The sequence below is a fragment of the Schistocerca piceifrons genome, chromosome 2, assembly GCF_021461385.2.
Source record: "Schistocerca piceifrons isolate TAMUIC-IGC-003096 chromosome 2, iqSchPice1.1, whole genome shotgun sequence".
Classification (NCBI taxonomy): Eukaryota; Metazoa; Arthropoda; class Insecta; order Orthoptera; family Acrididae; genus Schistocerca; species Schistocerca piceifrons.
The window spans coordinates 661,213,468-661,225,985 of record NC_060139.1 but is presented as its reverse complement, the minus strand read 5'-3'; the positions used below and the strand labels follow the sequence as shown (position 1 = coordinate 661,225,985).

The window sequence follows — 12,518 nt, the reverse complement described above, 5'->3', positions numbered from 1 at the left end:
AATTAACTCTATTTTATTAACAATTAACCTGAATTGATGTGGTGTATCGATCGAATTATAAATTATAGAACGCGCCAATGTTTATCTGAAAGCTCTATTTATTTGCTCCAAACGCTATTGTGATAACAGTTGCCCACAAATTCACAGTTTATATCTATTTTACCTAAACAGAAGTGATCTGTAATCATCCTGTGCAACGTCACTAGTCCATGTCTTGGTGTCTCAAGCAGCGACAGGCTTGAAGTTACTGGAGGAATCCATATCTACTTGTTCAGCACAGTAATAAAACGAGTAGACAATTTGGCAGGTGACTGGAAGTTTAACAGCAGTATTTGACGTGGCTGTGGTAATGTAATTATGGTGTAAGTCGTCTAATAATCAGCAACTTACTAGATGCTCATATCAAAAATATACACATCTACGACTCCTTAGCAGATTCTTCTAAAGTGACCATATGTGATCTCGTTTACTGACTGGTCCATCAGAGAGACATTCACTTATCAAGAAGCCAAATCGTGAAGTTCTAGGATTAGAAAGTCCAGTTCTCCAAATCGGGTGCAGCTCGTAACCGTTCTCCTTCTAGTAAAGTGTGCTGCCGACATAAGCCGTTCCACGACATGAAGGTCGAGGCCTCGTTACCGAATATGGTACCGAATACTGGGTATCGAATACTGGACAGCCGTTCCCTGAGAACACATTAGAACTGAGAACTTCCCGTTTTCTCGTCTTACCCATCACCACTCTCGCCTGACATGGTGACTTTAGTGCTCACTTTCTTTGTGAAACGTGATGCTCCCCTGTCAGCAGCCCTCAGACAGAATGCACTTGTTTGCGGTCCCAGCCCCAGTGATCGTAGCACGGTGGCGTAGCACTCGTTTTCGATCTGCTAGTCCAGGTTCTGTAAGCTGCGCTAGTCTACACTGTGTAAGTACTTGATATTACATACAGTTTTGTATGTGATGTATTAGCACTCGGTCCTGCAAATACAGTGCTTGTGCGATCCGTGGGCGTATTGACACTGCATTGGTCAACACTGCGTTCTGGAGCAGTGGCTACTGTTCTGATGATTTTCTAAATCCCCACCTCATGTGGTAAGCTAGAGCAAAAAAACTATTCGAAACAGAGTCATAGAGCTCATTTGTACACAACATTTCCCTTACATATCAGCTACCTTTTGTATGGTTTACTTTGGATAAATTAAAAAGAGACTATCGTCACTGACATTTGTCTCAATTGTTCTTAGCAGACGAGGTGCATCTTCATTATCTGAAATCGTCAATGTCTCTCGTCAAATGAACAGAAACGACCTCAGTTAACCTGATGATATAATGGGTGCTAGCCATAGTATTAGCTGTTGAATGGTTTATTAACTCTGAATTTAAAGGAACTTTTTTTCCTTTTACTGTATTAACATTACTTAAACCTTAATGTAGCTTTGCCAGTGTTGTGTACATAGTTCCGCATAGTCAGCGCATACACAGCTTTCCCACTAGAGCCCGCCCCGCTAAGCACAACAGCAGAGGCGCAGCGCTTGTCTGTCTCCGCACTACAAGATGGCGCTGCCTTAGAGACGGACCAAATTCTGCTTCCGCCGATCAGCGTATTAATATGTAACGCAGCCAATGAGATTGCTGCTAACGTAGAACCTTTTCTCCTCACGGATCACACTCACGCAGTGATACATGAACGCGCAAGGTATTATAATGAGTGTACAGACCTCCGATTAGTCAGTCTGCATTTATGTGCACCAGTCTGTACCAGTCTGCATTTGTCTGTACCAGTCTATAGTCGAGTTTCAGTCTGCGCCTAATAAGATTATCATATTCCTGTACATAGCCATGAAAATAAATGTATAGACACTTTGTCAAGTATCATAGATATGTGAGAATAAGTTTAACGTACCAAGACCAAAGGAACTTCAGATTGTCAATTGTAAACAGCATCCAGAATCAAGTTATGTAATGTCTATGCTTTTTATTATTTTAATAAATGTGTGTGAAAATTAATCAAGTTCTGTTTAAAGCTGGTCACTGTCAATCTGCTACTCTAAGCGTGCAAGTGGCATTTCTATCATCTGACCTAACGGCAGAAGATAAAAACACCACGATAAGATCACGAGACATACTGCTGACACTCGCCTACTTCATTAGAGCGACAAGTCAAATAATCTGATGGTGTATGTACCGAAGGTCTTACAGTACACACACCACAGCCAGAGTTAACAGTTATCAGTTGTACAAAAATGTGCAGCATCATACTCCTAACTGTCACACAAGTTAGGTAAACATTATGTGTCGTAACTAGTTCAGCTTTCGAAAAGGCAGCGTATGAAGAGGTTACGCTATTTGCCTTTTCAGTGAGAAAATCGTCCACTGTTACTGTAATTAATGCTTATTATACTTCAACTAGTCTCACAACATTTAAGTTTCTTTCATGTTGTAGATATTTGAATAGGTTCTTTTGACCATTTTCAACTGGTACTGCAAAAGTTTTTGCTTCAGTACGTATCATACTTCAGATTTCTCCGACATGTATATATGTTATCCCCAAAAATAAGGCTTTTCGCTGTAGAAATACAGCAACATAAACAAGTGCGAAGCTCTATACATCGTGAGAGGATGTAAATTACGTGAAATATGACCAATATTAAAATCCTTCATATAGATCGTTAGAAATCAATGTTGTAACACATTGTTTATATGTGAAAAAACCTGTTTCTTTTTATCTCCTCTAACAACTCAACAAAATTTTAGTCTATTCTTTTGGTATGCTGATCTTGAGGTTTCTGATGTCAGGGTGCGAATAGTAGTGCCACAGGTTGCCCATAAACTGTCGTACATGCAAATAGTACGTGCCATATTAACCCTAGATTTCTAAATCCTCGAAAAATTTACGATTGCATTAGGGTATGAAACAGGACATTTTGTGCTTAATTTGGTATGCAATATACCGTTGTCGATCTAATAATTGTAATTAACTAATGCATAACCATAATTTACTTTTTTTTAGAAATATTTGAAATTACGAAATATCCGGCACACTTCAAATTCCTATTATTAACTGCGCACTCTGACGATATTTACTAGTATTATGTTTACTTCTGGATACATTTATAAAATAATGATATAAATTGGTGGAGATTCATTTGTCAAGAAAATCTGTAAACTCTTTGGAATATTGTTAGTACCGCAGAATGGATTAATAGTGGGTATGCGGGTGTTGTGATCGGACGTGTTCTTATTTTTTGCAATAACGACGTAATTTTCGGTTTTAAAGTGGAAATTGTAAAGACAGTGTGAAATATAATAATAAAATAAACTACTCATGCAATACTTCAGTATTATTTACGTCAATTGGAACCATGAGAACCTGCAATGTCAAAAATTTCAGCTTTAAGAATCAACCTCTAGACGCGAAGATCTGGAGATAACTACGAGAAAACAAGATAAGTAAAAAGTTTACTGTAAATTTTACTCCTCTCGAAACTTATTAAAAGAGTTAATTATGAAGTCAGTGACAATGAACAAATTATGTGAGGGATGGGTAGATTACACTTTGAGTGAAATGTGGAGTAGTAAATTTTACAATGGCTTAGTAGCAAAATTTTCCCCTCCTTTAGTATTTAAGGGTTAATTGAAGTAAATCCACCTCCGAAATGCAAATTGGGAAGAATAATAAATGTGATTTGTTACAGTAGTTCGTATTTCCGATTGACGAACGAATTTGAATAATTGTTTTAAATACGATGTAATTTATTTCTTTCATTGGATCCTAGGGCGAAGATGGCATTCACTTCCTTTCTAAGATTTAATTCCTCTTCTTATCTGGCCCTTATTAATATTGATGAAATAACACATATAGCGATGGAATGCTGTAGTTAATAGTTTGAAAGTAAAAGTTTGGAACGACTTGCTACAGTCGTTGGGAGCAGGACAGGTACGATGTGGCACTACTTAGCCTGATTATGCGTGCTCGCACACCACTGCCCTCCAGATCAGGTGTGGGACTATGGCGGAGAGCGGTCACATACCCACCCCCGCGAGGAGGTCGCCGACGAGTCCATCCCAGGCGCCGGTCTTTTCGTTAAGGCTGCCGTACTCGCCATCTTTGGCGAGCTGGAATTCGAACGTGAAGTGGAGCTGCTCGGCGATTTTCGTGATCAGGTCCATCGAGTAGCCCTCGTAGCGGTCGTTGCCAACCCGCGGGGGCGTCGTAGGTTTCTTCATCATCAGGTACGGCGCGCCCTGTAACGACGGCAATACATTGGTATATCTGTCAAAAGTGCTCCTTACAGTATGTATAATAAGCTTGTTGTAATTTGTTACTGGTTAACATTGCTCTCTCTCTCTCTCTCTCTCTCTCTCTCTCTCTCTCTCTCTTTCTCCCTCTCTTTCACACACATACAGACAAAGTGTTATATAGGGTGAACCAGAACTCCATCGGCAAGTTTTCAGAGGTTGTTCAGGTATACCTTCTAAATATTTTGGAGTTAGGGACCCTGGGTCTCCGGCCGTTTGTTTCAGAGTTATTGCATTTCGTTTGACAACAAAGAGTTTGTCTCAGTTCTCCAGTTTGCCAGCTCTGTCATCAGCTGTAACACCAACGGACTGCTTCGTCTGAGGCCATGTGAAGAGTCTAATTTACGAGACTCCGGTCAAAACACGCATGGACATGGTGGTGGAATTAGCACACCCAACTGTTGGAGTTCTTGAGCATGTAAGGCAGTCTATGATGCCTGTCTGTACACCTTGTCGTGATCATGGTGGACTAAATTTTGCACAACACCTGTAAAGGAACGGTCAGCATTTGTTACGTGCTGTGCTGTACACTGGCATAACAGACTTGACACAATGTGATTAAAATGTACATGTTTCGCTGATGGCTGTTGCATTTCTCTTTGTTGTGTGTTAGTCTTGTACGTTATGGTTATGGCAATATTAGATGTTCTTTTCGAAAAAATCATAATTACATATTACTCTGTAACCAGACAGTGGGTCACTAATACCAAAATATTCAGAAGGTATCCTTGAACAAACAATGAAAGTCTGTCGGTGGAGTTCTCGTTCACCCTGTATCGGTCCGTGCCCGACAGTGAAATGTACCAGTATATTCTAAAATGCCTCGCACGAGAATGCGTTTTTAAGAGGGCCCTATCTCGGTATCTATTGATCACAGAGATAAGAAGACAAGTGTTTAGATAGCCCTTGGCCTAACGACCATTTGTATACGTATCGGAAGAACGGGTATACTGTAGCTAGCTTGTAGTACAGTGTCCAAATAATTTAAAAGTGCCTCCAGCACATCTAAATTGAGCAAATCGTTTGTTTCCTATGCATTAGGTGTGGTATAGGGAGGATCTTTGGCGGCTTAAGGAAACACCACTTGTTCATGGGCAATTCCTGAGTAAAATGCGAAAAATCATGATTTTTGGGAACCAAAAGTACCAATTGTGCTGATGGCCACTTCTATCATTCCTATTCATGGTACATCGTCGAAATTTTAATAATTTGTCCTTAAGATGATGTTCTCTGGGAGCCTTTAAATTTTTTTCTATAGTATTTTCCTTTACCGAGATCCAGAAGTTCAAATTTATCGTACTTGTGCATGTAAAATATGCACGATATATCCAGTCTGGGGCACATATGTAGTTTTAACAGACATGTGAATACATGGCAAAGATTCTTAGGTTATCCCAAGGGTTCTGAGGTCACCAGACTATATTTCTAGTCAACATTTTTTCACCAATAGAACTTTGTGACACGCAGTCACTGTATAGTGAGCACTTCATGCCTGTGCAGGTAATCTGAAAGTGATACTTCCATGACCAAAACGGCCTCAGAAGGTCTTAATATGCTAGAAAAGAACGTAAAATAACTATCAGAAATTATTTAAAACTGGGAAGACTGTGAAATCAGTAAAATATTTTAATGACATTTTTACTCTTTTAATATACAAATCATAAACCGGGCGTTTTCGGTGGATTGAGGCCGATGAGGAAAGTATCCAGAAAAGAGTGTGAAACAAACGATTTTGTGTTTATCTTAAATTATGTTTACTTGTTTGTTTTTTTATGTCGAATTATATAAATAAGCTGTCAAACTTCACTGACCTATATAGAATACTTTTTATATAAGCAGTCTACGCTGAAGTAGCAGGAAATTGGGAAACAGCGGAAAAATGCTACTGTCGGAGCACAAAAAAGGTGAATACACTCCCCTTTAAAAGACTGACAGAAAAGTGGGAAATCAGTTGCTTGAATCATCAATTTCGCCTTCCTCAAAGAAAATTTTGGCATGCGAACACATTCACGCATTCTTGTGCTTAAAGAGCGTAGCAGTGAGGCGGTGACAGTGGAACAGAGGAGAGACGGTGGGAGTGGAAGAGAAAGAGAGAGGAGGCGGTACCAGTGGGAGAGAATGAGAGATTAACCATTTCTGTTGGGAGCGAGAGAGAGGCAGTTAACAGAAAGAGAGATGGATGAAGGCAATATAAGTGAGAGACAAAGAGAGAGGGGATATCGATGGCCTTGAGAGATACTGGCAGTAAAAGAGAAAGAGAGGTGGATGGAGACAAGAGAGAGGAGACAGTGGATATGAAAATATAGTTCAGTACAGATCATACTTAGGCCTTCAGGGCCTGGACCCACCCATACCAGAGAACCTTAACATGTGGGTACAGGAGAAAAAGTAAGTTGGACCCGATACAATTTTTGAGCTGTCGAGATAGGATGGAGACAGTGGCAGAGGGAAAGAAAGCAAAAGGAGACGGTGTAAGTGAGAGAAGAAACAGAGGCACTGGACTATAATGTAAGCCAGGACTTCACAACATATGGTCCACGAACGCTTTAGGGGTCCCCCCGCTTTTTCTAGGCGATCCGTGGTCACGTTTGACCAAAATTTGTAAAATAATGAGAAAAATTACAAATTAAAAATGCCTAAAGTAAATTCGTCAGTATTATCTTTTTATTGTTTGAAAAGTATGTGTACATGTACGTCAGGTCGCGTTCCCAATCAGCGGTTCCGTTCCCAGGCGGGGACTCACACGTAGTTTTGCCGGCCGATTTGGCCGAGCGGTTCTAGGCGGTACAGTCCGGAACCGCGCGACCACTACGGTCGCAGGTTCGAATCCTGCCTCGGGCATGGATGTGTGTGACGTCCTTAGGTTAGTTAGGTTTAAGTAGTTCTAAGTTCTAGGGGACTGATGACCTCAGAAGTTAAGTCCCATAGTGCTCAGAGTCATTTGAACCATTTTCGCATGTAGTTTAGTGCTGATGAACGCGGCCTTCCTGCTCGACTGTTTCTGCAACATGCCGGGGGTCGCGAGCGCGCCGGCTTGCGGGGTTCGATGAGCAGAAAACTTTCGTACATGATATTCCGAAATGGAACGAGCTCATTCGATCAATTAGAGAGCTCGCTGGCGCATATGCGGTCCGAGACATCATTCAATATTGAACTTCTTTCGTGAGTGCACTAACTTTTTGGCCAGTTTATTACTTCAAACATAGATCGATGGTTGAAGTCGGAATCATTGAAGAAGCGGGTACTTTTTCCATCGCCTTCACAACAAGGAAAGCTCCCGGTTGAAAATCAATAAGGAGGCAGCACAGCCAAATGAAGAACAATTGCAGGAAGCGACACAGCCGGATTTATTATGCTAAAACTCTGCAGGTGCTCCATTAGTTGGAATACCTTGTGGAAGTGGAATAACTGAAATGCATATGTACCACGACAGCTATTTGGAAATGGGCTTTATTGAGACAGAGAAGACTAAAGCTCAGTGTGTAATTTGCGCGCGAGTCCTTCCAAACAGTTCGATGGTTCCAGTTAAAGTTTGCCGTCGTTTTGAGAGTACTCACTTGGGCTTCCTTTTCCAAGAGGAAGAGCACTAAATTAGCTGCTTCTCAATACTGCATGAAAACTCATGCAAAATTAATGAAAACTCATTAAAAGTCTCTTTCTTGGTAAGTTATCGAGTGTCAAAGACAGGTAAATTACATACCATTGCGAAAACCATCATAAAACCGAGTGTTAGCGATATTGCTTCTTGTATGCTAGACGAAATGGCAGTAAAACCTGTATCTTCGGTGCCACTATTAAACAGTACTGTCAAGAGAGGGATACTTGACAAGTCAAATAATGTGAAAGAACCGCTGGTTTCTCGCATCACACAATTCATTTTCTCTCCGTACAGTTGAATTTACTGACGTTGCAGGACTAGCGATTTTATTGGCTTTTGTCCGTTTTGAATACTCGGGATGTTTCGAGGAGGACCTCTTATTGTGCAAACCAGTACCTGCCAATACAAAAGGTGCTGAAATATTCCATTTGTTGGACGATATTTTAATGTGTGCACAGTTGGCGGGAAAGCTATGACGGGTCCAACCGTCGGAGCGCTAACTAAAACAAAAGAGAGCTCGAAGAATTGCAGCAGTAGTCATTGTGCTCTCCACAGATATGCTTTAGCTACGAAACAAATGCCTGCTTCCTTCAAGAGAGCTTTAGATGAATCCATCCTAATTATTAATTACATGAAATCACTGCAGTTGAAGTCAAGACTTTCCACAATACTGTGTGGAGATCTGGGAATTCATCGCTTCCTGCCTCTCTGCACAGAAATGAGGTGACTCTCACGTGGGAATACGTTCTCTCGATTATATGAACTACTTTACTTTTAGACCATAACACAATATTAGCTGACCTTATTAATTACGAAAATTGGCAATGCACAGTTGCTTATTTGGCAGTTATTTTCTCCGAAATGAATGAAATTAGTATTTCACTGCAAGGGAAAAATATAACAACGGTCACTGCCGACGACAAAGTTCGAGTGGTCAAGAGAAAAATCAAATTTCGGGCACAGAGTGCTGAGGAGGGGGAGGTGGAATGTTTTCCTCTTCTCAACGACTTTTTGAAAGACAAGACACTGGAGCTTGAGAACAATTTGTTTCATGATATTCTCTAATTTCTCCGAAGCATGACGTCATTGTTGGAGCATTGCTTCCCAACAGCTCATGATAAGAAGCTGCAGGACACGAATGGCTGGTCGACCCATTCGCTGTATCCAAGAAGCCGAACATTTTATCGTCGAATGAATTTGAGATGTTGATAGAAATTTCCACATACTCAACCTTGAAATCCACTTTCGACGGTGACCGTTATCGCACTTTTGGATCCGTTTGGAAAACGAGAAATTCTACGCCCTTATTGAAAAAGCAAAACGTTTTCTATTTCCATTTGCCACAACGTACACCTGCGAATCCGGATTCTCGATCTATACTGCCAACAAAACTAAATACCGAAGCTATCTAGATGCTGAACCAGACATCCGTCTCCATTTGTCAGGTACTGAACCTGACATTTCAAAATTGTGTCAGCAAAAGCACCCTAAACCTTCATATTAAGATCCAGTTATTATTATTACAGACTTTTCTCTAGTAAAGAAAAACGTACTTTGCTTCGTTGATGAGCAGTGAACGTTCCCGAACTATAACTTTTATACGTATTTTGTTAGAGTTTTCTATCAGTTAGTTAATATATAATTGAATTCTGATGTCATCGATATTTTTGCTCCGAAAATTAAAGTTATATCCAACGATTGTTGTTTTCCTTTGCAGTGTATTCCCCTTCACACAATTAGAAATATGGCATGCCTACCTTGTTGAACAGTGGGAGTAAACTCAACAGCAATTATCTGAATATAGTAGGATTTCAAACAAATGGGAACGTCGTTAGTTTCAAGTTGTTTCTATTCATATTTAAACGAAAGACTCTCAATTCGTTGTGGGTTTAGTGAAAGTGGCACTTGCATTACGAAGTTTTCAATTCCAAAGGGCTTCGCGCTAAATTTCAACAGTTACTGTGCACTTGACTACCAAGGGGTCCGTCGCGAAATTTCGCCTGAAAAAGGGTCTACCAGCTAAAAAGGATAGGAATCCCTGCTGTAAACCAATAGGAGAAAACGGTGTCAGTTAGAGAGAGGCTTAAACATGCAGTCGCCATGAGAGGGATATGCTAAGTGTGAAGGCCTAACTACAAAAAGAGACTGTGTAAAAAAATTTAGAATGATTTGTGTTGTGCCAAAACATTTTGTTAGGAAGGTGGAATGAGGGTTCAGGTGCTGGTTTCCCACTCTTCTGTCATTCTTTTAAGGAAGAATACATTGGTCTTTTTCGTGCTCCGTCAGGAAAAAGTTTCAACTGGTTATACATAAGACTTGCATTTGATGTATCATTCAGTTGGGTCTTAATCTAAAGGTATATGTCAACTCGGGGCCATTCTTTAAATAAAGGGGAATGGTGGACATATGCTATGGACGGTGGCAAATCTCGGAAGCAGGGAAAACAAAATTTAGCTAAATAACAATTTCCACTGAAAGAGAGGTTCATGTGTATATTGTACAGCGACACGGTGAAATGGCAAGATGCGCTTAATTATGCGTTCAGGTACAAGAGCCTAGGGAACACCAGACGCAGCGAAGTAAACCCGCCACAGTAATGTTTGCTATGAAACCCTTCCGATACTTGCAGTAGTTATGGAACAATAGTGCTTCCAGGAACTCCGAGGTTGTTTATAAACACCAAAAGGATTGCGATGTTAGTTGAGAAGTGTTTCTTTCCTATTAAAAATTAATATTTGTTATTTTTGGACGACAGCTCTACTGGAAAATTCACCTGGGACGACGTAGCAGGGCACTGTTTTAAGGATGTTTATGAGTTAACTGCTCGAAAGAGAGAAAAGGCTTGAAGTGTATCAGGGTACGGGAGAATGTGGGAAGCACTAGTTGTCTATGTTAGATTGGTGTAATAGGCCCATGTTTGAGTACCGAATGCGAAGTATGGCGGGGGATTATAGAGGCAGTGAGTAATCAGTTAACGACACAACTGCTGTCAGTTAACGGTGAGGGGGGAAGGGGGGACGGTGGTATTAAAAACAGCTGAAAGTGACTTTGTTTATATTGCTAAGTCAACAAAGTTGTACATGACAGTATGTTTTTCCATGACAGACGCATCTCGAACAATCACGGAAAAACATCTCTCTCTCTCCATACTTCTTCCAATAATTTAGAGAGACTTCAAAACCAACAAATATTAAAATATGGACAATAACGCTTTGTCTTCCCTACCCTAATAAAAACATAAAGAGCAGCATGAGAACGAAGCCTTTTGCGAAGGCAATGTTGTACACATATCAAAAAAAGGTTTGCATCACCTCGGTTCCGACAGGTCCGGAACCTGTACAAAAAATTGGAATAGAGATAATTTCCGCCATTTTTATTGCTCATGAAAACCACACATTGCATGTTGTACCACCTTCAGAGATGGTGGTCCAGATTGCTGTACACACCGGTACCTCTAATAACCAGCAGCAAGTCCTCTTGCATTGCTGCATGCCTGTATTCGTCGTGGCATACTATCCACAAGTTCATCAAAGCACTGTTGGTCCAGATTGTCCCACTCCTCAACGGCGATTCGGCGTAGATTCCTCAGAATAGTTGGTGGGTCACGTCGTCCATAAACAGCCCTTTTCAATCTAACCCAGGCATGTTCGGTAGGGTTCATGTCTCGAGAACCTGCTGGCCACTCTAGTCGAGCGATGTTATTATCCCGAAGGAAGGCATTCACAAGATGTGCACGATGGGGGCGCGAATTGTCGTCGATGAAGACGAATTCGTTGCCAATATGCTGCCGATGTCCGTTGGAGGATGGCATTAATGTATCGAACAGCCGTTATGGCGCCTTCCATGAAAATCAGCGGCGTACGTCAGCCCCACATCATGCCAATCCAAAGCAGCAGGGAACCTCGACCTTACTGCTCTTGCTGGACAGTGTTTCTAAGGCGTTCAGCCCGACTGGGTTGCCTCCAAACACGACGATTGCCTGGTTGAAGGCATATGCCACACTCGTCGGTGAAGAGAACGTGATGCCAATCCTGAGCGGTCCATACGGTATGTTGTTGGGCCCATCTGTACCGCGCTGCATGGTGTCGTGGTTGCAAAGATGGACCTCGCCATCGACATCGGAAGTGAAGTTCCAACATGCAGCCTATTGCGCACAGTTTGAGTCGTAACACGACGTCCTGTGGCTGCACGAAAACCGTTATTCGACATGGTGTCGTTACTGTCAGGGTTCCTCCGAGCCCTAACCCGTAGGTAGCGGTCATCCACTGCAGTAGTAGCCCTTGAGCGGCCTGAGTGAGGCGTGTCATCGACAGCTCCTGTTTGTCTGTATCTCCATTTCCGAACAACATCGTTTTGGTTCACTCCGAGACGCCTGGACACTTCTCTTGTTGAGAGCCCTTCCTGGCACAAAGTAACAATGCGGACGCGATCGAACCGCGGTATTGACCGTCTAGGACAACACAAGCCGTGTATCTCCTTCCTGGTGGAATAACTGGAACTGATCAGCTGTTGGACCACCTCCGTCTAATAGGCGCCGCTCATGCATGATTGCTTATATCTTTGAGCGGGTTTAGTGACATCTCTGAACAGTCAAAGGGACTGTGTCTGTGATACAATATCCA

The 12,518-nt window shown here is 41.6% G+C and overlaps 1 protein-coding gene across 1 annotated transcript in view; it reads right to left on the bottom strand.

The window, feature by feature from the left end:
* The window catches only part of LOC124775716 (glutamate receptor ionotropic, kainate 2-like), a 282,789-nt gene that overhangs the window by 68,274 nt on the left and 201,997 nt on the right, over positions 1 to 12,518 (bottom strand). Inside the window, exon 9 of the mRNA XM_047250541.1 lies at positions 4,035 to 4,244. Coding sequence (XP_047106497.1) covers positions 4,035 to 4,244 — 210 coding nt within the window. The remainder of the gene's footprint in view (positions 1 to 4,034; positions 4,245 to 12,518) is intronic.